Source organism: Anarhichas minor, unplaced genomic scaffold, assembly GCF_050575085.1.
Source record: "Anarhichas minor isolate MPS153535 unplaced genomic scaffold, ASM5057508v1 ptg000033l, whole genome shotgun sequence".
NCBI classification, from domain to species: Eukaryota; Metazoa; Chordata; class Actinopteri; order Perciformes; family Anarhichadidae; genus Anarhichas; species Anarhichas minor.
The window spans coordinates 13,035,641-13,057,035 of NW_027466479.1; the positions used below are offsets into that span (position 1 = coordinate 13,035,641).

Sequence of the window (21,395 nt, forward strand, 5' to 3'; positions counted from 1 at the left end):
CATATACAGGGACCCTGCTTCTTAACATACTCAACATAATAGCTTTCAATAGTGATTATTCAGGAAACACCACGCTTAACTTAACAGACAGGATACAAAGACGGAGTAGTGTCTGCTTTATCAAACCAGCTTGACACCTTCATGCTGTTACTGCAATGGCCGCTGCAAGATTATTGTTACTGCCTTTACCACTAAATAATAACAATCAACTTGAAACAGCAACGAATATTTCATGAGCACAAGAACAAACATTATGCTTAGTAAGATATTTGAATAAAAAAATAAAAGAATTCAGGACAAGCTCCGACACATTATGGGTCTTTAAACTCTACTGTAAACCTCACAGGACGGCTGTGCTCGGGGACATAAAGGAGTAGTCTGAGTTACAGCCAGAGATCAAAAGCAGTTTTACCGTCTTTCAAAGGTGACTTAGATAAGTGTTTGCACCAATAACTTGGGCTTTAAATTTCAGAAAGATCAACAGGCAGACAGGACTGATAGAGGCGTAATCATGCAGCAATACAACGATGGATATCAGTCACCAAACAGAACAAGCTGACAAAGCAGTTAAGACTCAGCTGGATGGGGGCACCTGTATCAGACAAATGCTTCCTGGTTACCACGAAGAGTTTCCTATTAGTTAAATACATATATTAATGACACTACTTTAACATTCATACTGATGTTTTTAAACCTGATATGGCTAAATTGGTCCTCTGGGCTCTGGGGATAAATTAAAGATCATATTTCACCCGGTCATCAGGATGACCCGGGTGGTTTCCAGTACTCAGACATTGAAAGTATATTTACTTATTTTAAATTGAAAGTAAAGCTGATCCTGTTGGCCTACTTCCGGGACATAGGCAGTGGCTTGTGGGGAATCCCTTGACTCCTTAAAATACTTGTTTCCACTGTGCACCAAAAGATGCCACCCCAGTTTGTGGCGCGTGTGGATCAACCAGCTGTCTTATACCGCCCCCTACTGACCTGACCTGAACTGAACTTGAGAGTGTTAGCTGACACTTAACGATGTTACTGTAAATTAAACAGAAACTACAGCAATTAAAACAAGGCATGGACGGACACGCCGATCTCCTTCTCATATAAGCCTGAGGGAAACTGAAAACATGATGAGGAAAATTAGACATTGTTGTTTAGTAGATACATTGTTTAAATGTGTTCTAAGACCCCAAACAGGAAAACATAATTGCTACAAAATATTAAATAAGCTCCAAGAGAACCACAAGAAAAAAAACTTTAATTTGATTTAAAATGTATTGCATGCAAAAGGACGAATGAAATGGGGTGATGGGGTTTCGTACATGTTGCAATGCCTGTCCAACCATCATTCATTACAGAATACAGTAATAAACTGGTGATTGTACTTCCATAAAATCCCCTTTTCCGTAAGGCAATAAGCTATCTGCTGATGTTGTGTTGTTTCTGCATCGTAACCTGAGGCCAACTACATGGAAAATGAAACTAGGTTGGTAAGTTTCGCTTTCCAGAGTAGAGCTGCAGTCGGTGTTTAAATACCGAGACTGTCTGCGTAGCAGCATTCACAAGACAAACATCGCTTCATCTCACCAGAAGGGTCTCTGATCACCGAACAACATGAGCAGATCTACAGGTAACACATCATGTCTTTTGTGTGTAAATACGATAATATGCTGCGTGATTTGGTGCTTTGCAATATGTGTTTTGATCAATTTGACGCCAATGATAGTATTGTAACGGACTGAAGACATAACAGGTTAACATTATATGTCTTCAGTCCGTTACAGTATTGAGGGTTTTCATAATCGTCTGTGTTGAATGCATTTCGTTTTTTTTCACATGTTCGTTTTTTATTCAAAAACAATGCTTTCTATATTTAATTGACTTTCCACTCGTGCAGAATGGGTTCCTTCCTTGTGGAGGGAGACCTTTGAGGAATTGCTGGACGACGACAATGAGCTGGACTACGGAGACCAGTGGACTCTCAACTTTAACTACAGCCAGACAGACCAAGTCACCGTGGAGGAGAGAAAGAGAGGCTGGAAGGTCTACTGCCACTCCTCTGGCTATGGACAGTATGTATTGTTGTTACATATTCTCAAAGTATCAAGATATATAACTTTAAACTACAGTAATTGATATTCAGGTTAAGGAGGATAAGAAAACTGTCAACAGAGTTTCTGTTTTTCTAAGTTGGCTGAATGTTCAGCAGGCTGTCTTGTTGTGCTTTTTCTGATCTCTGTCAATAGATTGTGCAATCACATGTAGAAACTGTAGGCAACAGGACAAGATTTTAGTGTTTGTTTCCGTTTGTAGTCTGAGTAGTATTGATTATGGTGCCTGAAAAGAACACAGAATATGATTTAACCAACAGAGTTATGAGAAGATTCATCCTTCTTTAGTTAAATGTTAGTTTAACAATTCTAAAACATTAATTTTTGACAATTTTACACATTTCTGCACAAAACCACACTATTTCTCATACTAAGTTTCTGTTATTTACAAATACATTAAAGAAAAATTCCTTGTATGTAAAAAAAACCTACTTGCCCATAAATCTGATTCTGATAACTTAGAGGAAACGCTGCAGACCTGAGAATACTTCAGCTAGAATCTTACAAACCCTGAGACGCTCTGACTCTATATTGTCTTCTCATTTCCCACAGTTTCCTGTGTGCATCTTGCAGCAAGAGCTGGTCTTCAGCAAAGGTGACGCTGTTGTTCCGTTACCGGCTGCGAGGTGACAGGGGGTCAGTGATCATGAGGCCCTTTGGACAGGCCTGTCGCAGTTGCAACGACAACAGTTTTAAACAACCTGGTTTTGCCATGGAAGAGGTGGAAAATGCCTTACTCAGACTGTGTGCCAAAATCCGGAAGAATTGCTACGGAGAGGACGACGACGATCATAGTGGCGGTTCAGGAAACCGTTCGGATAATAGAAAACCACATGAGAAGGCCTTGTGTCAGGCCTGCAGTCAGGGCATCTGCGGTCAGAGCAACTGCCCTCAGGATGATGATTAGGTGTGTGTGTGTGTGTGTGTGTGTGTGTGTGTGTGTGTGTGTGTGTGTGTATGTGTGAGAGACAGATGTAGATAGAGACAGACAGTGACTGACTGGCAGGTTGTGTGCAGATGTTCCTTTGCCATTTGTATGATCCCATTTTCCTATTTTGAAGTTGGCTAATTTTGTTGTTATGTTGATGTTGTGTTATGATTTCTTTTGTACCATCAACACCAATAATAAAAGTTTCCTTTTTTAGTATCAGCACCAATAATACCATTGTTCCAGTAAATATGTTAAAGGTTTTGCATTTTTGTCACTTTTAATAAAGTCTTAAGTTTTTCTTTCAACATGTGTAGTTTTATGGTTGTTTACATACATAAACATATTCCACAATGTTTGACAGTATCATGTAGCCTATTTTCTGTTTTTTAAACTATATTCTATATAATATAATAATATTATTATATAATTATTATAATAATATACATATTATTAATTATTATAAAATTATTTAGTTTATGTCTATATACACAACTCACCTGTTATAGCAGCTAAAATACAACTTTTCAAAAAAAGGTTACAATATGATAGCGTTTCACCAAAACGGACCCCAGACAACCGACCAATCAGGTGAGAGCCTTTCCGCGTGACAGTTGGTTCCCGAGCATGCGCAGTACGCGTTTCTCTTTTGGCAGCCACAACAACATACACTGAAGCGATCCAGTCAGTCTCGCCCCTCCGCTCTCAGCAGCATCATCGTCGTCGTCGTCCCCGCCGGGTCCGGGTGGCAGAGAGGAGGATGGTCCAGTGGAAGAAAAGCAGCCCGGCGATGCGAATGACAGTGACACGATAATGTCCCTCGATTTACGCAAGTGCCCGAATGTACGACTAGTGACCAAGTGAGACGACCGTGTAAGTAAAACGGCGCAGATTTTGACGTTGTCCTGCTCGAGGTAGTTGAGGCTAACACAACAACGCGCTAACCTGAGAGAGGAGGCTGGTTTGCTAGCTTCGGTAACGGGCAGGACAGGTAGGCTGCTTTTGGGTGTTAACGTTTACCCCACCTCAGTGGTGGGAAACGTTAACACCCGGGGTAAAAGCGTCTTTTTTTTCCCGCAGCTTTTCGGACAACCTACACCTAACACTCGCGTCCCTGTTTGTGTTAGTGATCCACTGTCAGTGTGCTGAACAAAGGAGCTGTAACCGAGGGGCCGCATGGACAGAAACATGCACAGAGAAGTCGGCTGCTGTTTGTTTTGTGCTCCATTTCATGCTGACACACTTCTTCAGCGATAACCACACGAGGTCTGACCTGAATGTGTCGCTGATTGACGGTGACCTAGCTCATTTTGGTAAATGCTATTGAAGGAACTTGCTGTTACTGTATGTCACCGTGCAGCTGTTAAGATGGAGAAGTTTGATGTCTGTTGACAACGTGGTTTAGTCCGGTTTATACAGAAGCCTGTCAGGATCCACCCTCACTCTAACTCAAGGTGTCTGACTTGATGTGTATCACGTGACAGCATGTTTTGATAACAGTAAAGGCACAACAGTGGGTTGTATTTGTTTATATTAACAATATAGTAACAGTAGTGACTGTGGATGTGACTATACAGGTGCTGGGAGGTAGGGCTGACATGCTGCATGTACTTCAGTTAAGGCTACAGTTAGTCACAGCTGTAGATGATCATAGCTGTACTGTTATAGAGCTGATACCTTGATAGATATACAATGAAAATAATGGATATCTATAGCGCTAATCTATTTACCTGATTAATCAATAATAGTTCGAATATACAATATCATAATTTGTGATTGCTGGCTGAAACCAAGACTGCCATGACTTGAGTTTTTGTCAGCAGGAATCATCAGACAAAGATTTCCAGACAATGCTCAAGTGTTTGGGATTCTTGAGTTCATTAGTCATTAAGTCTTGATTATCACATTACATAAAATGGGGAATACCATATGTTCTAGAGGCCTGTTCTGTGTAGACCTGTGGCATGAGTGTAACTTACAACAAACATAATTGATGAAAAAAACAAAACTGTTTTCCTGGCTGGATTTAAGGCTAATAAGACGAGTGTCCAGTCAACAAGGAGTGAACACTTCCTCAGCCACCACAGATTGGTGTGTAGCCTCAAAGAGCTTTGGTAATGGTAGATAATTGAACCGTGCAAACCGTATGTTCCCTGGAATTCCAAAGTTCCTCCATGTCCAGACTTCCTGTCCTTATTTAGTATGAGACAGAGGGAGACCGGCGGAGATACACAGAGGAGTGAAGTGAACTGGAAGTAAACCAGTGTGCACAAAACAGAGAGCCAAGCAGACACACTGACCTAATAACTATAGTAGCCCCCCTCTGCTACCCCTTACCACCACCCCTTCAGATATAAACACACAAGGTCCGGTCTGCTGCATGCATCATTGGAGCAGAACGTGAAAGAAGTCAGCTATTATTCGCCGGTGGTTGCAGCTTCTGCACGGCCCATATGCCTCCGTCTGTCAGTGCGTGTTTTCCGTGTCTTGTCACTGCATAGAAATGGGAGGCGAGAGGAGGGGAGGCAGCCAGCCACGCTATTCAAATGTTCCAGGGCTCGGACCAGCCAGCGGCCAACTGTAGCCGGGGCTAAAAGAGGCTCTTTGTGAGGGCCAGACAGATGGCCGTAGAATGAAGACTGTAATGATACCCTCAGCGGCCCAATACACACATGCACTCACATACACACTCCGCTCGTTACAGGATGTAATGTTGTGTGCGTTTGTGTGTTGAAGACGGGACAAATTGTTTGTGTCTGAGGGAGAAGTGGGGAAGATGAGGAAGGAAATGAATCAGAACACGCAGATTTGAGAACCTACAGGAGGTTAATCAGCTGTTGCTGGGAGAGTAAACTCGGCTGTAGCAGCCATAGCTGCGATTCTTGGGATTCTTTGGTTGAGCGCCTGAGAGGCAAAGTAAAACTGTTTTTTGTTTTTTTTTGTCCAGGATATTAGTGCTGCACGGTTTAACACACACACTCAGACTCTCATATCTCCAGTAGCAGACAAGCATGTAAACAGCCTAATGTATGCAAGTTCTTCACAAAGGAAAGCTAACTGGACTCGCTGTGGTAATATTGACCATGCCTTTCATCAACTGACTAACAAATCGATGGCTTTGATATCATTAACCTTCCCGTCTCACCCGCCCTCTTTATAATTATCTCTCTGTCTTTCTGGCTTCTTTCTTCTGCCTCTCCCTTTGCCCCTCTATTTCCGGTGAGATAACATCCTCGCCACAGCACATCAGCTGATCGATAGACGGACTGATTGATTGATACGTCTTCACTTTATGGCTTCTGAATTGTTGTTTTTTCATCTTAGCTTCACCAGCCTTTTTCCAATTCTTTCCTCGCCTCGTGTCCGTCTTCAACCATCCTTTTCCGCTAATCAATCTCTCTCTCTCTCTCTCTCTCTCTTTCTTTCTTTCTTTCTTTCTTTCTTTCTTTCTTTTACTTTCAGGGCAGGAAAACGCTGAACCATGTTGCTCTAAGTTGTGACCTGTGGTGAACGGGGGAAGAGGAGGAGGAGGAGGGAGGCGCAGGCAGACGGGCATCTGCCACAGCTCCCTTTAGGCGGCCCTTTGCAAGCTTGAAGCCATGGGCAACACAGCCACCAAGTTCCGCAAGGCCCTGGTGGGTGGTGACGAGGCCCTGGCCTGGCAGCTGTACGAGGGCAACCCTCAGTTCAGGGACGGCCTGGACCCGAACGCATCGTACGGAGAGCAGTACCAGCACAACACGCCTCTGCACTATGTCTGCCGCCACGCTATGACACGTCTGCTCAGGTAAAAAACAAAAAGGATTTTGTTGAGAATGTCAGAGGTGTTGATTGAATTGAAGCTGTGACTTGTATTGTTGTTAAGCAGTTATCAAATACAGTTAAAAAGGCATTTATGCAAGTGAGTCATGTTAAACTGAATAACATTTAGCAGGATGTCAGCCGTAATAGATGTCTGAGAGTCCCCGTTTCCATAATAGGCAAGAAAGAGGACTTTTTGTACAGAAGGGACCTGATGCATATACTGTCAAACTCTGTTAATGATGTTACAGGGTATATAAAAATCCTGTCATATCACGTTGACAAATGCCAGACACAGGAAAAGTACGTTAACCATGAAGAACGCTGGCAATCGGACACAATTAGACCCACGCAGACAGGGATAAACAGAACTGCAAACAACTGCCTCAAAAAAGGAGCAATCGCTGGAAAGAGCAACAGTGAGCGTCTCAAAGTAAGCAGGAAAAGGGGAGCTCTGCCAATTCTGCTCACTCAGCCTGTTAAAACAGCTGTATAATGGCCCTCTGTCATTCGGGATGAAGTTTTATTAAGTCTGGGGAAAAAATAACTCGCATGAGCTCTGTCTCTTGATTTAGACTTCAACTTGATACCAGAAAGTATGCATTACAAATTTTGAGTTGCATTTGGGCTTGTTTACTTGAGGCTAAAATGCAGGATGTCTCTGCTGCTGCTGTGTAGATTTTGATAATCTCTTTGTGAGTCCCCCAACTTAATGAACATAACGTATACTTGCTTGAAGCAGGTGTACACCCCCCCTTGAATAATGTCTTAAAAGAAACGATAAAGTCTAACACAACCTAAAAGAAAGGCGTCAAAATTGAAAAACATAGAGCGAGCAAGACACCAGTGTGTCTTTCTACCCCCTGCAGGGATAATCAGGCTGCTGGCCATGACCAAGACAGCTGATTCAGTGACTCAATAGCCATCCTCACCTCCTCCTGCTCGCACTCTTCCTCTCTCCTGCCCTTTCTTTCCATGATTACAGGGGTGGGGGGGTCAGAGGAAGCTGTTTGAAAAGGCCGGTCAATTATCTGTGCATCTGCATGTGTGCACACGTGCATGTGTGTTTTGAGGAAGGGGGAGGGGGGGCTGTGACTCCACAACTGCTTAATGTGTCAGAGTCTGTGAATGTGAATATAACACAGTGAATCAGTCGGTGTGCTATTTGGGTCCCTTTTCCTACTAACGTGTAATGGGCCAGAGAGGCGTGCTGAACGCACACTCTGCTCCGGATCAGTATCAGAGGAAACGCTGCTTTGTTCCAACAGCTCGATTGGACAGAGGCAAGCAGGAAAGACGACCAAGAAATCTCAGACACAAAAAAGACTCACGGAGAACAAGCATGGGCCGGTAGATGCAGAGTCTGTTTTTCAGATTATTTTTAACATATGCCTCGTGGCTCTCTTCTAGTTGTCTCCTTGGGACGGATTGGGGAGTAAATCCCATGAGATGTGCAAACTGGGAAATCACAAGAAGACCTATTACTGGAAAAGAAATGAGTGCAGTTCAGGAAGTGTAACCCTTCCGCCACAACAACGGAGAACACAGTCTGAGAAACACGTAAATACCAACAGTGACTTGGTCACTCATTGTAAACAATCGACCTCCTGTTGGCCAAGACATAAAGCAGATCTGTACGTCAACACACGGCAACTCCCTTTTTTATTTTAGTGTGAGTCTTCAAGCTCCAGGACATGTTTGGTTTGCTTTTGGTCACACGCACACACACGCTACAAACAAATTCATAATTTCAGTGTGAATTGTAACATTTTAACTTTCCCTGGAGGTTCCCCGTCGTATTCAAATGACTGTACGGTCTGAACAGCTTTGGTGCTCGACAATTGCAGCAAAAACATGCGATGTCCCCGAGCCTGTTGTTTCTAGTTGACTCATATTAGGGCCATCCCTCCTGAACATGGGGGGGGGGGGGGGGTGTGTGTAGGTGAGGGGTGACTGGTTTGTGGTTGAAAGGGGAATAATTAGTGATTATTGCTGTGTGGGTGAATTGGCAGTGGACTGTCATTAGGGGAGGCTTCAGGGGCTCGTGGCTGACAGGATAAGAAGGTCAGAAGTGGAAGAGCAGGACAGCGGTGGAAGAATAGGCTGCAAGGCTGCACAGTAAGGAAGCATTCAAACACTAATTTAATAGTGGCGACTGCAAAGGGAGCAGAGAGGCAGAGGGTTTTTACTGTGTTTTTGTGTACATTGAACCAATGGAAATCCCCACATCCTATTATTTGTGAGACGGTCCTTTCAGCTATTCATGTCATACCACTGATAGAAACCGGTTTTTCTCTACAGTTTAACATGCAGCTGCATTAGGACAATGTAGAAAAGGATGTCAGGTTAAAGAAAGACAAAAGACAACAAAATAGGATATTATAGAGGAGGAGAAAAGAAAGCAAGTATAGGATAGAAACGGACAGATGGAAGTGGAGCTAAATGAAAGAGTTGAAAGCTAATCAGTAAATGGAGATTTTGACAGACCAACTATTTACTAAACAGAACTGCAACCACAGCCAGGCTCTCAGTGCAACTGGAACATCCATCACCATCTGTGCGCGTGCGTGTGCGTGTGCGTGCGTGTGCGTGCGCGTGTGTGTACCCGCCAGCCAGCAGGTCCATTATTTCCGAGATGTGAAACAGAAATAGTCAATATTCTGCCGTCTTTCTTCTCCTCCCTCTCTCTACTCTTCTTACCCACCAAGCTCATCTCACTACCATTCTTCATCCTCATGTCATCTCCACTCATGCCTCCACATCTGTCTCTCTCTCACCTTCCCTTTCACCCTCTAATTAAAGCCTTCTTTCTGTTGCCGTCAGTCCTGTCTTCCCTTCCCGACTCATTTCTGAACTCTGTTGTGTCCTTATTCCTTCTTCTACGTTGTGTAGGTCCTTCCTGTTCAGTAAAGAGGGGAACCCCAACAAGCGCAACGTGCACAACGAGACGTGCCTCCACGTGCTGTGCCAAGGCCCACAGATCCTGCTGCTGCCGGAGGGAGCGCTGTCGCCACGACTGGCCCGACCCCAGAGGGACGAGCAGCGTCGCGCCGACTGTCTGCAGGTATGAACACACCGATTAACTTACACGTGGGTGTGGAAAAAAAAAAGTGTATTTAACCAAGTTGACGTACAAAATAACGTCGCGTGTGTGTATTTGTGGGTTCGTTCTTCCTGCTGCCAGATGATCCTTAGCTGGACCGGTGCCAGGCTGGAGGGAGGCCAGTACGAGAAGGCCAACGTCAACGCCACCGACAATCACCACAGCACCTGTCTGCACTATGCTGCAGCTGCAGGCATGAAGAGCTGTGTGGAGGTGAGAGGAAGTGTGTGTGCGTGTGTGTGGACCCCTCTGGAAGCAAAGCTCACATTAAGGAGGAGCCAGATCTGTCTTTGTGATTGGGTTTTAGAGGCAGTGAGATCAGTCCCTGCTTCAAGAGCATCTGCTTTGTGTTTCATTACTGTCAGATTCAAGTTGTGCTTCCTGCCTTGCCTTCCTTTCCTATTTCCCTTTTCTTATATTTCTTTTCTGCCATCGCATCTTTCTCTATTGTCCCCTTCCTCCTGTTTTCTCTTTGTCTGCTCCACTCGCTCAAACGTCTCGTTTCCTTTTGTTCTCTTTTGTTGCAAGTTCCTTCAATTTCTTGTTCCTCTCCATTATCCACCTCTCTCCTTTTTTTTCCTCCCATTCCTTTTGTTGTCTCGTCTCTCCTCCCCTCCCTGTAGCTGCTAATCCAGAGCGATGCAGACCTTTTTGTGGAGGACGAGGACAAGTTGACGCCATGTGACCATGCCGAGCGGCATCACCACACCGAGCTGGCCCTCAGCCTGGAGTCACAGATGGTTTTCTCCTCCTCTTCGGCTCAGCAGTCAAACACAGATGCACGTGGTGAAACCAACCTGCTGCAGTACAAGGAGGTGAGACCACAGTCACCAGATCTGGGGGTTTCCTGCTGGCTGGACATTGAAGACGATTGTTTTGTTTTTATGCGTCAGTACTTCCCAAACGCATGAATCCCCAAACAAGCATTTTTTCCAAAATCTTACTATTGAAGTAATGTCGCCTGGGAACAATTGAGTACGCTGTTTATTACATTTTTACAATTTTTATTTTTGTAGTTTAACGTGGAAGTATTTTTATGATCGCGATGATATTTATCATGCTGGTTTGTTGGTAATGTGATGTCACTTCGTCACGCAGATTCTCACATCTTTTACTCTTTATTTTACATCCTTGACAAAATGTAAACTTTTACCACACGTTTACCAACTTTTATTGTGTAAACAGTGTCACAGCTCTTTTGTCAATCAGTTGTATTTGTCTTTTTAATTGTCTCATCAAATTGCATTTACAGAAAAAAAATGTTTTATAGACATACCAAAATATCTTCTATTTCCCTTTTCTCTCTTCAAAGGTCACAAACCTCCTTGATTTTGTTAAATAACGTTCTCTTCCTCTTCCTTCATCACTCTCTTTCTGTACCTCCCGAACGTTTCAGCCTTATGAGGGACTGAAACTTCAGGATCTGCGCAGGCTGAAAGACATGCTGATCGTGGAGACGGCAGACATGCTGCAAGCCCCCCTCTTCACTGCCGAGGCCCTGCTCCGAGCACACGGTATGTGGAAGTTGACATTCATCAGACCTTCACAAACCCTCACAGCACTGCGATTGCAATATTTCGAGAGAATTACAAACGTATTCCCCGTCTCTAAATGTGTCTTTAACCTTTCTCTCTGTCTCTGTCTCGCTCTCAGACTGGGACAGAGAAAAGCTTCTGGAAGCCTGGATGTCAGACGCTGAGGGTTGCTGCCAGCGCTCAGGTGTGACCATGCCCACCCCACCACCCAGCGGGTACAATGCCTGGGACACCCTCCCCTCACCTCGCACCCCCAGGACCCCACGCTCACCACTCACACTCACCCTCACCTCTCCGACTGACAGCTGCCTCACACCTGGAGAGGAGGGCCTGGCTTCGGTGAGACACACTTAGTGATGACTTTAAATGTTTTTAACTGGCATCAGTGTTTAAATGAACTCTTAAAGATGCAGAAAACATGTTTTTTTTTTTTTTTTTTAAACCTACTTTTGTGAATGGAATGCATTAGTTGATTAATGAGGGATTACTGTTGTTCACTGTCATATAATTTAGTGTCTTTATCTCCTGGCTCCCTGCAGTGTGGAATCTGTCTCTGCTCTATCTCCGTGTTTGAGGATCCAGTGGACATGTCCTGTGGACACGAGTTCTGCAGAGCATGCTGGGAAGGGTAAGGGGCCGCTTGTTTGTGTGTGAGTGTAGATGTTCCTGCATACTTCAGTGTGTTTGAGCATTTAGGGATCAATTGTCCTGTGTATGCATTTGTGTGTCTCTCAGGTTCCTCAATGTAAAGATTCAGGAGGGGGACGCACACAACATCTTCTGCCCGGCCTACGAGTGCTACCAGCTGGTGCCGGTGCATGTGATAGAAAGTGTAGTTTCCAGGGAGATGGACCAGCGATTTCTACAGTTTGACATTAAGGTAGAAATGAACATCCATACAGATATTGATGTTCATGTTCTCATTCAGGCTCACCACAGCTAAAGAAATGCTTTTCATCCAACTCTAAATTTATTTAGAGTGTTTGTCCGTTTTCTTGCTGCATATTTGTCCGAAATTGTCTTTTGTTTCTGTTTGTTTCTTCCTGTTTTTTTGGCATTTCCCAATAATTTCTGTTCTGTACATTCCCTCTTGCCTGTCTGTGTTCTCTTCCTCCTTCTATATGCTCCATAATGTATCTGAGTCCCATCTCTCTCTCTCCTCTCCTTCCCTCCCTATTGCAGGCATTTGTGGAGAACAATCCGGCCATCCGATGGTGTCCTGCAGCACGCTGTGAGCGGGCGGTGCGGCTCACCCGACCAGGCCCCGGGGACAGTGACCCACACAGTTTCCCCCTGCTGCCCTCCCCAGCCGTCGATTGTGGCAAGGGTCACCTCTTCTGCTGGTACACTTCATGATTTATCCATGGCTCTATACACATACTTGCACACTCAACACAGCTGTTGACCTAAAAACGTTCTTTCTCTTCTCTTTTTGCTTCCGTTTCTAAGAATTATTGCTTATTACCGCTTCAGTCTCAATTCTCTGTATTTTATTGCACCCCATTAACAGTTTATCACCCTCCCTGTCTGCAGGGAGTGCCTTGGTGAGGCCCATGAGCCATGTGACTGTCATATGTGGAGGAACTGGCTCCAGAAAGTTACAGAGATGAAGCCTGAGGAGTGTAAGTCTGTCTTTGTGTTGTTAGTGTTTCTTTGTGTGTTACCGGGGGATAATTTTAGCTGCACCTCCGTAGGCTGACGCCACAACGAGGCAGTTAACAGCAGCTGTCAGACGGCCTACCGGGATGCGTCTAATATATTTTTATAACGTAGTGACGGGTGTTCAGGTCATGGATATTTGTGTGTGTCTGCAGGGGGTTTGTGCCAATTTAAAGGTTGCTAATGTGTGTGTGCGTGTTTGTGTGTGTGTGCGCGCTTTCCACAGTGGCAGGTGTGAGTGAGGCCTATGAGGATGCTGCTAACTGCCTGTGGCTGTTGACCAACTCAAAACCGTGTGCCAACTGCAAGTCGCCCATTCAGAAGAATGAGGGATGCAACCATATGCAGTGTGCCAAGGTATACACATTTATCTGCCTGTCAGCTGTGTGTCATCATTTGTTTAGATACTGATATCTGGTAACAGACTATAAATAATTCTACGCTTTCATTTCATTACTTACTGCAGTTTGGTTAGAAGTATGAAACAGTTTCTCTTCCTCTCTCTATCTGCAGTGCAAGTATGACTTCTGTTGGATCTGTCTGGAGGAGTGGAAGAAGCACAGCTCGTCAACAGGAGGCTACTATCGCTGTACTCGCTATGAGGTCATCCAACAGCTGGAGGAGCAGTCCAAGGAGATGACTGTGGAGGTATTGACACACACGTGCACAATCCAAAAAAAACTACCCCATCACCTGTCAGATGATGCATTATTGAAGCTCATGGGGATGTGGTCTGCAGCATTTAATGTACTCGCATACACCGAAACACACACCAAGCCGTGTGAGTGAAATCAAGTCTCTTTTTGTTACAGGCAGAAAAGAAGCACAAAAGTTTTCAGGAGCTGGATCGTTTCATGCATTATTATACTCGCTTCAAGAACCATGAACACAGTTATAAGGTGATGCACCCTCCAACCGTAAACACACGTTTATAGCAATGCAACGCTGAATTTTTTAAACGCTCAATCTGTTACAATCTGATGATCATTTAATGTTGGAATGATCCTTTCTCTCCTCTTGTCTGTTAGTTGGAGCAGAAATTGCTAAAAACAGCCAAAGAGAAGATGGAGCAGCTCAGCAGAGCCTTCATTTGCCGTAAGTCTCTCCTATATGATACAAGGTGACGGAGCGTTTTGTTTACGATCATAATACATTCATCCCATCTGCATTATAATACTGGCTTGTTTCGTCCAGGTGAAGGAACTCCTCCAGACACGCGTTTCATTGAGGACGGTGTGAGTGAGCTGCTGAAGACGCGACGCGTCCTAAAGTGCTCTTACCCATACGGCTTCTTCCTGCAGCAAGGCAGCACCCAGAAAGAGATATTTGAGCTAATGCAGGTACAACACTATACTGACGACGTTAAAGCCCCTCCAGTGATCCCCTGCTGTGCTCACCAGACCACAGGTTGGCTGAACTGGTTAGGAAAAACAAAGTACTGTTAGGGAATTCTGTGGCAATCTGACCACTAGGTTTTGTATTTCTAACAGACAGATTTGTATTTTGGCCTGATGGTCATGCTAGACGATTGGTGCTAAACGACAAGTTAACTAAATCTTATTCGGTTATTCATTAACTGTCTATAATTAATGTTCTTCAGACATTTTGCACAAAGCTCTCCTCAACGTACCACACTTTATAGTGTTGGTGCAGTTTATAATCTGTGTTTTTGATGTTTTAACATCCCTGTTCAACTAATGTTTTGTATTCTTACTACTAATCCATAGACTCATTTGCAACATTGTTCAAGAAATAACACGCATTTCCTTTTATAAGATACTCATAATTTGGCTCACTTGCAGTGACTTGACATGTTTTCTTTGAGTCACACAGAATAATGAGATTGTAGTCATTAGTTATACTGTTGGATGATATCTCCTGTGAGATAAAAAAACACTCAAAACACACTCCACTCGTGTCTTGTCTTAATAGTAGAAGTTGAATATGAGTGGCAATTTGAATTTTTTGTCTCTGAGCAGATGGAAGTTAGCCTGTCGGTTTTGTGTCTTCTCAGACGGACCTGGAGATGGTTGTGGAGGATCTGGCCCAGAAGGTCAACCGGCCGTACCTGAGGACTCCCTGCCACAAGATAATCAGTGCAGCGCGTCTGGTGCAGCAGAAGAGGCAAGAATTCCTGGCATCAGTGGCCCGAGGCGTCGCGCCCAACGACTCTCCTGATCCTCCCCGCAGAAGGTAGTGACAAACACACTCCCACATACTCAAACAGTACATGCGTTTGTTCTGCTTCGTCATCCTCCCACTGGCGGGGATGAAGAAGACAAAGTGGAAATATTTGAAACTGAAAATTAAATTCAAGTTATTCTTCATGTGTGACACTGTGAGCAAACACTCTTGTGTTTGTTTCAGTTACCCTGGAGGATCGTGGGACTGGGAGTACCTTGGCTTTGCCTCCCCTGAGGTAAACTGTCGCACCATACACCGAAACACTAATTTCTGTTCTAACTATTTGGTTTGTCCAGCTAATGGTACTCCCTAAACCTGCACTTAGTGACCTACTTCAGTATGAGGTCATCTAAATGCATGACTACGGCTGCAGCTGACTTAGTTTGCTTATGTGTGTTAAGATGGGGAGTCGTCACTCTGTACTGGCAGCAGGAGATCAGAGAGAGAGACAGTCACAGGTAATGCACCATAGTTTCTGCTGTTTTGTGCATATGCATGGCCTGAATGCAGTCTTTCTGTGCTGAAGATTTTGCAATAGATGCTTTTAGAGTTGTTGTTTTTTTTTTAGTAACCCAGCCTTAATGACTCTTTGCAGGATTATGCTGACATCCAGTACCGTCGTAGACACAGACCACGGCGCAGAGGAGACATGCTGAGTCTGCACAACCTTAGAAGCAGCAGCAACACACCAGAGACCAGCAGGAGGAGTGACAACACAGGTCTGGCAAAGACCTCACTACAGAATATAGTAGCCTCATATAAAGCCCTTTATTACAAAAAGGATTATCCAAAAGTTGTATATTTTAAAGCATGGGGCATTTTGTAAATTAACTCAATGTTGCACTGTATAGGTTGAGGTTCCATTGTCATTTACTTATAGCACCTATAGTGGAAAACTCTGGATCCTAATCCAGCTCTATCCTTCGCCTCCATTTACACATTTTGTCTTGTCAGCACACCAGACAACCAGCAAATAGGATTTTAAGTTATTGCTCCATGAAGCCAGTTTGGTCGACGCACACGGAGGCGTTGATCACTGGGATCAATTTGTAATCAAGCTTCACAAAGCAGTCCTGACTTTAATGTGATATTTCATGTTCCAGAAAACCCAGAAAGAAGTGAGGGCCGCAGAAGAGTGCTGGGCTTGCTGGATGAAGATGATCCAAACATCCTGCTGGCCATCCAGCTGTCCCTTCAGGAGTCTCGCAGAGAGCGAAGCCTGGAGGGAGGCCCGGAGGGAGGGACGGAGGGGAGAGTGGAGCTGGACTGTGGACCGGAGAGGATGCGGCGACCCTCGGGCGATCTGGGCGATGTCGCTTTGCAGTCTCTCAACACGGACGGTCCTCCAGGAGCCAGAGGCTCCTCCTACCCCACTTCTCTCCTAGGTCCTCCTCGCCCCCCTAACAGGACAGACTCCACCTCACAGCCTCCCATGTCAAACTCCCTCCACCTCCCTCCCCCTCCTCCCTCCCTCAGTGCAGAGCTGCTGGAGCTGGGAGACAGCCTTATGAAACTGGGGAGCATAACCACTCCCTATGACCTGGACACACACACACAGGAGCAGCTCTGCTCTCACCACACATACAACCACAGTACACTCAACGCTCCCTACACCATTGAACCCGCTTACAGCGACTTCAGCCATAGACCAGACCAGAATGCACTGACCAATCCATATGTGCTTGACCATATCACCATTACAGATCCCAGTTACTGCCACTCCAGTGGGTATTTGGCTGAGGCTGAACACACTGCCTCTTGTTCACTTGAACGCACCCAAAACCCCGCCCATCCTAGTTCAAGTAACCGGGAACACTTAGTCATGTACGACAGCACCCCAAAACCCGACATCTCTTACAACCCCTGCCCCGAACACAGTAGCTCCTACACCCAGGAGCGTCCTGCCGCCTACGCTCTCGAACGCCCGCCCAAGTCAGACCCCCAGCCCCTTGCCCAGTTGTGCCTCCCATCTCCAGAGCTTGAGCCGGAGCTGCTGCTTTCACCGGTGATCCCCCCAGGGGGCCCTTTCACCCCCAGTGACCCTCAGAGTCTGGAGCCCCTGGACCCAACAGCCAGTGCCCAGCTGCTAGACAACATCATGGCCTGGTTTAACAACAACATTAACCCCCAGAACAACCCCCAGAGCCTGGCCCTCATCCCCTCCCCGCCCACCACAGAAACAGACTCCTCCCCTGACACACACACTGAGACTGAGTCAGAGAGCCAGACCTCCAGGGACATGACCCCCGCCCCTCTCTGGCAGCCCCTGGAGGGCGAGTCAGAAGCAGACAGAGGGTCGGCGAGTCCCTGTCTAGGTGCAGAGGGCCTGAAGACGTCGAGGCCCAGCACTCTGGAGCTAGAAAAAAGAGAAAATGGCAAGGAGGGTGCGGACGCGAGGTGTGTATCTGACCTGTCGCTGGACGAAGCGCACACACACCCGTGTTCGCACTCCCAACGTGGAAACAGTCCCGCACACACTGCCCCAGCCACAGAGAGAGACTTGGACCTCATCCTCCAGTTGGAGGGAGACCAATCGCCTGAGGAGTGGGAGGAACAAGTACACCTGGTGTGACAGCGACAGAACGACGTGGAGAGAGAACGTTAAGCCAAGTACAGGAAGAGAGAGATGAAAGTTAAAAAGGAAAGAAAATCAAAGACTGGGAAAACTAGAAAGAGGACAAATTTAAGATATAACGGTGAAGCCTCAATGAAAGATGTAGGTCTTTGGAGTGCTAACTGTATGTATTATACTGTATCTACAGAGGACATAAAACCCTGGGGACTTTGTCCAGTAAAGATGATGTCATTACGCAGATAGATTTTTTTTTTTTTTTTTTTTTTTTTTTTTTAAGTGCTTTTGTCTGCTCTAAAAACAGACAACCCATTCTTTGAAAAACATGTAGTGTTTAAAGCAAAGTACATCAATGGAAAGCTACTGATATCATAACACATACAATGCTGCACATGTTTTTTTGTTTTCATGTATTATTTATTCCCTGTGTTTATCTTCTCAGTTTGTTCAGGGTGAAGTTTTGGTGCTGATCATGCTGAAATCCAAACCCGCCTCACTTTAATTAACACACCGACCCAACCACCAGCTTCCTGGAGCCAAATATGATGATAACTGTAACCTTGGAGCTTGTTTAGCGTACTGTACAATCGGAGGGCCTAATTCAGATTTTTGGCCCTTCACGCACACTGTGCCTGTTTTGCGAGTGAGCCAACACACTACGGATGTTTCCTTTTGATGGGCTGCAGAGAACGACAATATACTCGTCTGCTCAGTGACTGTCACGCTTGTACAACGTGCTATCTGGATTTTATGAGAGTTATAGTTCTTTTGTAAAACTCCAGCGATCACAGAAGAGATGATATCTTGTCCCTCTGCACAGGGAGGTCAGAGGTCAGTCCCAGCTAAGTCTTGCTCAAAGGCACTTCAACATCATGGGTGCTTGTTGTTTGGCTCAGTTTTGAGTGTCCGTGTGCAAAACTCTTTAACCCAAAATGCTATTACATCAATAATAATGTTTGCCTCAAATTTGACATGGAATACATGATGAAAACATATTTTTTTAAATTAGGTATCACAGCATCACAATATTGTATATTGCTTAATTTTAATCACTGTTGCATTTCAAAATATATGCAAATATATGGCAAAATATTGAATGTGTGACAGAAGAAATAAAGATCAGAACAGCTGTTACTGTAGCTATAAAGAGTCTGACTTCACACTACAGTAAGTCTGGTAAACATTTGTCATATATCAATTTGTCAGTTGACTGAGCCAAACAATCAGACAATACTGCACACGAAAACACTCGTTTCATTTATTTTTCATACCTTTATCATGTCTATTCCACTACTGATGGCTAGTACAGTGTGCTATTGATAGACGAGAGATGGGTTGAGATTTACTGTAATTTATCCTTTTTTTTTAAATTTCTTTATTCCATATAGAGATGATATTTTTTTCCAATTGAGACCAGAGTTGTTGGGTCTGTGTGCCTTTTTGTTTCAGTCGTAATTTGTTTATTCGTTGGTATTTATTACTGTCATTGCTTTTTATACATGCAAAACAAAGTTGTCGATGAAAGATAACGGAGAACACACCACTTTGGCAGTTGCCATACACTGAGGTTCTTGATGCACATTAGTATCGTTTGTCCTGATCTTACTTTACCTCTTCCCCTGAGGAAAACTGAATTTGAGCTAAATGAAAGAAATCATTTGTCAATTATTTACACTTTAGTGTTTCCGCTATAATTAACGACCATTTTATCTTGAAGTGGTTCAAATGTGGCCTTTGATTTTTCTTGAAATGTGATGTAGCACTCTGAATCCTGGGTTGTCACTCAGCCTTTATCTTTAAAAACTTTATTGCCCAACTGGAATGTTTACAAGAGAATCAAACACTGCCCGTTGTGTTGAGATATGATCTGGTGCTGCTGGGACTGAAATCTTAACAATGGAGTGTTTTTAATCATACTTTCATGCCAAGACAAACAAATGTAAAGATATCTGAATTTAGTTGAAATCTCTCCCTCTACTTTAAATGTGCCAGTTATGCAGAATGTGATTTGAAAAAGTGCATCACTTATAATTGATTGAATTTGAAGCTTTGTTTAAAGTGTGAGGTCTGGCGTGCTCCACTGAAGTGACAAAACTCCTAAAATAGTCCTTTTTCCATTCTGTGTTTAACATTAAACTGTGAAGGTGCTGGACAGGTTTTAGGTGCTGATGAAGACATTTCATGAGGGCAGCTGTTGTTGCCTATAAACATTTCAGACATTGTTTCTTGAGGAATAGTTTAATTCACATTAATTTTAGGTTGCTACAGGATACAAAATGGAAGAGTGGGGTCTTTTAATTTGCACAAGCATGCTGTTAATGTGTTGCACTAATCCAGTGGGCGGGCAAGATGTGGAGGATTGATGAGTGTGGCTTTTATGATTATTTCCTTTTTGTTTTCTTGATTTAGAATTTAATTCATGGTGTCATGGGAATGGTCCTGTATCATTTTGTACACCATATATAATGTTTATATTTCAATGATCCCTCAAACAACCACTTCAGAATTTAAAAAAATGAAATTGCACTCGCATAGATTATACTTGATACATTCCCAGTCGGTCCATAAGAGAGGTTTGATGTGTGGCCAAAACTGTAAATGAAAGTGTCAGTGCAAAGTTTTCTCTCAATAAAAACAACTGAAAGATTGCCGCTATGAGATTATACTCTGTTTTCCAAAACCATCTCAACAAAAATCTGCAAAAGAAAGAGTAATCTGATTACCAGAACATCGTATACTTGAGGACAGCCCTACTACCAGTGAAAAGGGTATTAAGCTATATCAATCAATGGCATAAAGGTGAAAACAATACGACATTTGAGGGCTTTTTAGCAACATCTACTGGCAGCCAGTGAAAACTACAACAACCCAGACAAACTTGTGTCTTCCTCCAACTGAAGTAAATCTAGTATTGGGAATTTCTCAAACAAATTTCACCATCTGAACTCATACAGTACTTCAGAAAACCACTGAGTGCGTTTGGTTTACTGCATATTAGTCTATCTACATCTCCGGCAGGTGTAACATGGTGGTGTATTTTACAGCAGTAAAGGCACAGGTGAAGATATAAAAAAATATAATAATGATGGCTTCTGGGACACTTGAATACAACAGAGTCATAATCAATGTTATTAGTAACACCTGTGCTTTTCCAACTGGGACAAGTTCAAATGGCTGCTGCGAAAAAGGTCTGTGCTTTTGTATTTAATTGCTTGTGTGTGTTGTAGTTTAAATCTGATCATACTGTCTTAAACGCAATTCTTAGGGAAATAGCACATCCATAAATCAAGAAACAAGAATGTTGTTAAATTTAGACTTTTATTTGACATTAAAAAAGTCTATTCCTCCGCCTTAAACAATCTCTCCAACAGAAAACAGCTGTTTTCTTTCTTTCTTTCTATATATTTATTGTGCAGACATGTGTCTACTGTTCTGAGATGCAATAACGTTTTTTAAAAACGTAGATGTTGTTAATCATTTTATAAATGAAGGCTTAAAACCA

The 21,395-nt window shown here is 43.9% G+C and overlaps 2 protein-coding genes across 5 annotated transcripts; both read left to right on the forward strand.

Moving 5' to 3' along the window:
* The first annotated feature begins 1,488 nt into the window (after positions 1 to 1,488).
* Positions 1,489 to 3,347, forward strand: LOC142965334 (receptor-transporting protein 4-like). The gene is made up of 3 exons (XM_076106238.1): positions 1,489 to 1,630; positions 1,898 to 2,072; positions 2,664 to 3,347. The coding sequence occupies exons 1-3, from the start codon at positions 1,615 to 1,617 to the stop codon at positions 3,016 to 3,018; spliced, it is 546 nt and encodes a 181-aa protein (XP_075962353.1). The 5' UTR covers positions 1,489 to 1,614; the 3' UTR covers positions 3,019 to 3,347.
* Positions 3,348 to 3,707: 360 nt separating this feature from the next.
* Positions 3,708 to 20,541, forward strand: LOC142965451 (ankyrin repeat and IBR domain-containing protein 1-like). Of its 4 annotated transcripts, none has more exons than XM_076106380.1 (22): positions 3,708 to 4,030; positions 4,120 to 4,352; positions 6,502 to 6,826; positions 9,733 to 9,904; positions 10,025 to 10,156; positions 10,567 to 10,758; positions 11,340 to 11,457; positions 11,597 to 11,817; positions 12,018 to 12,106; positions 12,214 to 12,358; positions 12,661 to 12,821; positions 13,012 to 13,100; positions 13,364 to 13,494; positions 13,651 to 13,785; positions 13,950 to 14,036; positions 14,166 to 14,232; positions 14,332 to 14,477; positions 15,152 to 15,330; positions 15,505 to 15,556; positions 15,723 to 15,779; positions 15,917 to 16,040; positions 16,425 to 20,541. In XM_076106380.1, the coding sequence occupies exons 3-22, from the start codon at positions 6,639 to 6,641 to the stop codon at positions 17,891 to 17,893; spliced, it is 3,954 nt and encodes a 1,317-aa protein (XP_075962495.1). In that variant the 5' UTR covers positions 3,708 to 4,030; positions 4,120 to 4,352; positions 6,502 to 6,638; the 3' UTR covers positions 17,894 to 20,541. The 4 variants fall into 4 exon arrangements, with proteins under 4 accessions (XP_075962495.1, XP_075962494.1, XP_075962493.1 ...); XM_076106379.1 differs by having other exon boundaries at positions 3,708 to 3,912; XM_076106378.1 differs by lacking the exon at positions 4,120 to 4,352 and having other exon boundaries at positions 3,708 to 3,912.
* The last annotated feature ends 854 nt before the right edge of the window (positions 20,542 to 21,395 follow it).

Bases quoted from the DNA above. Each gene is read 5' to 3' on its own strand.
- LOC142965334 (XM_076106238.1), top strand. The intron at 2,073-2,663 runs GTATGTATTGTT...CATTTCCCACAG, and splicing joins CACTCCTCTGGCTATGGACA to TTTCCTGTGTGCATCTTGCA.
- LOC142965451 (XM_076106380.1), top strand. From the start codon at position 6,639: ATGGGCAACACAGCCACCAAGTTCCGCAAGGCCCTGGTGGGTGGTGAC. The intron at 12,107-12,213 runs GTAAGGGGCCGC...TGTGTCTCTCAG, and splicing joins TGCAGAGCATGCTGGGAAGG to GTTCCTCAATGTAAAGATTC. The intron at 14,478-15,151 runs GTACAACACTAT...GTGTCTTCTCAG, and splicing joins AGATATTTGAGCTAATGCAG to ACGGACCTGGAGATGGTTGT.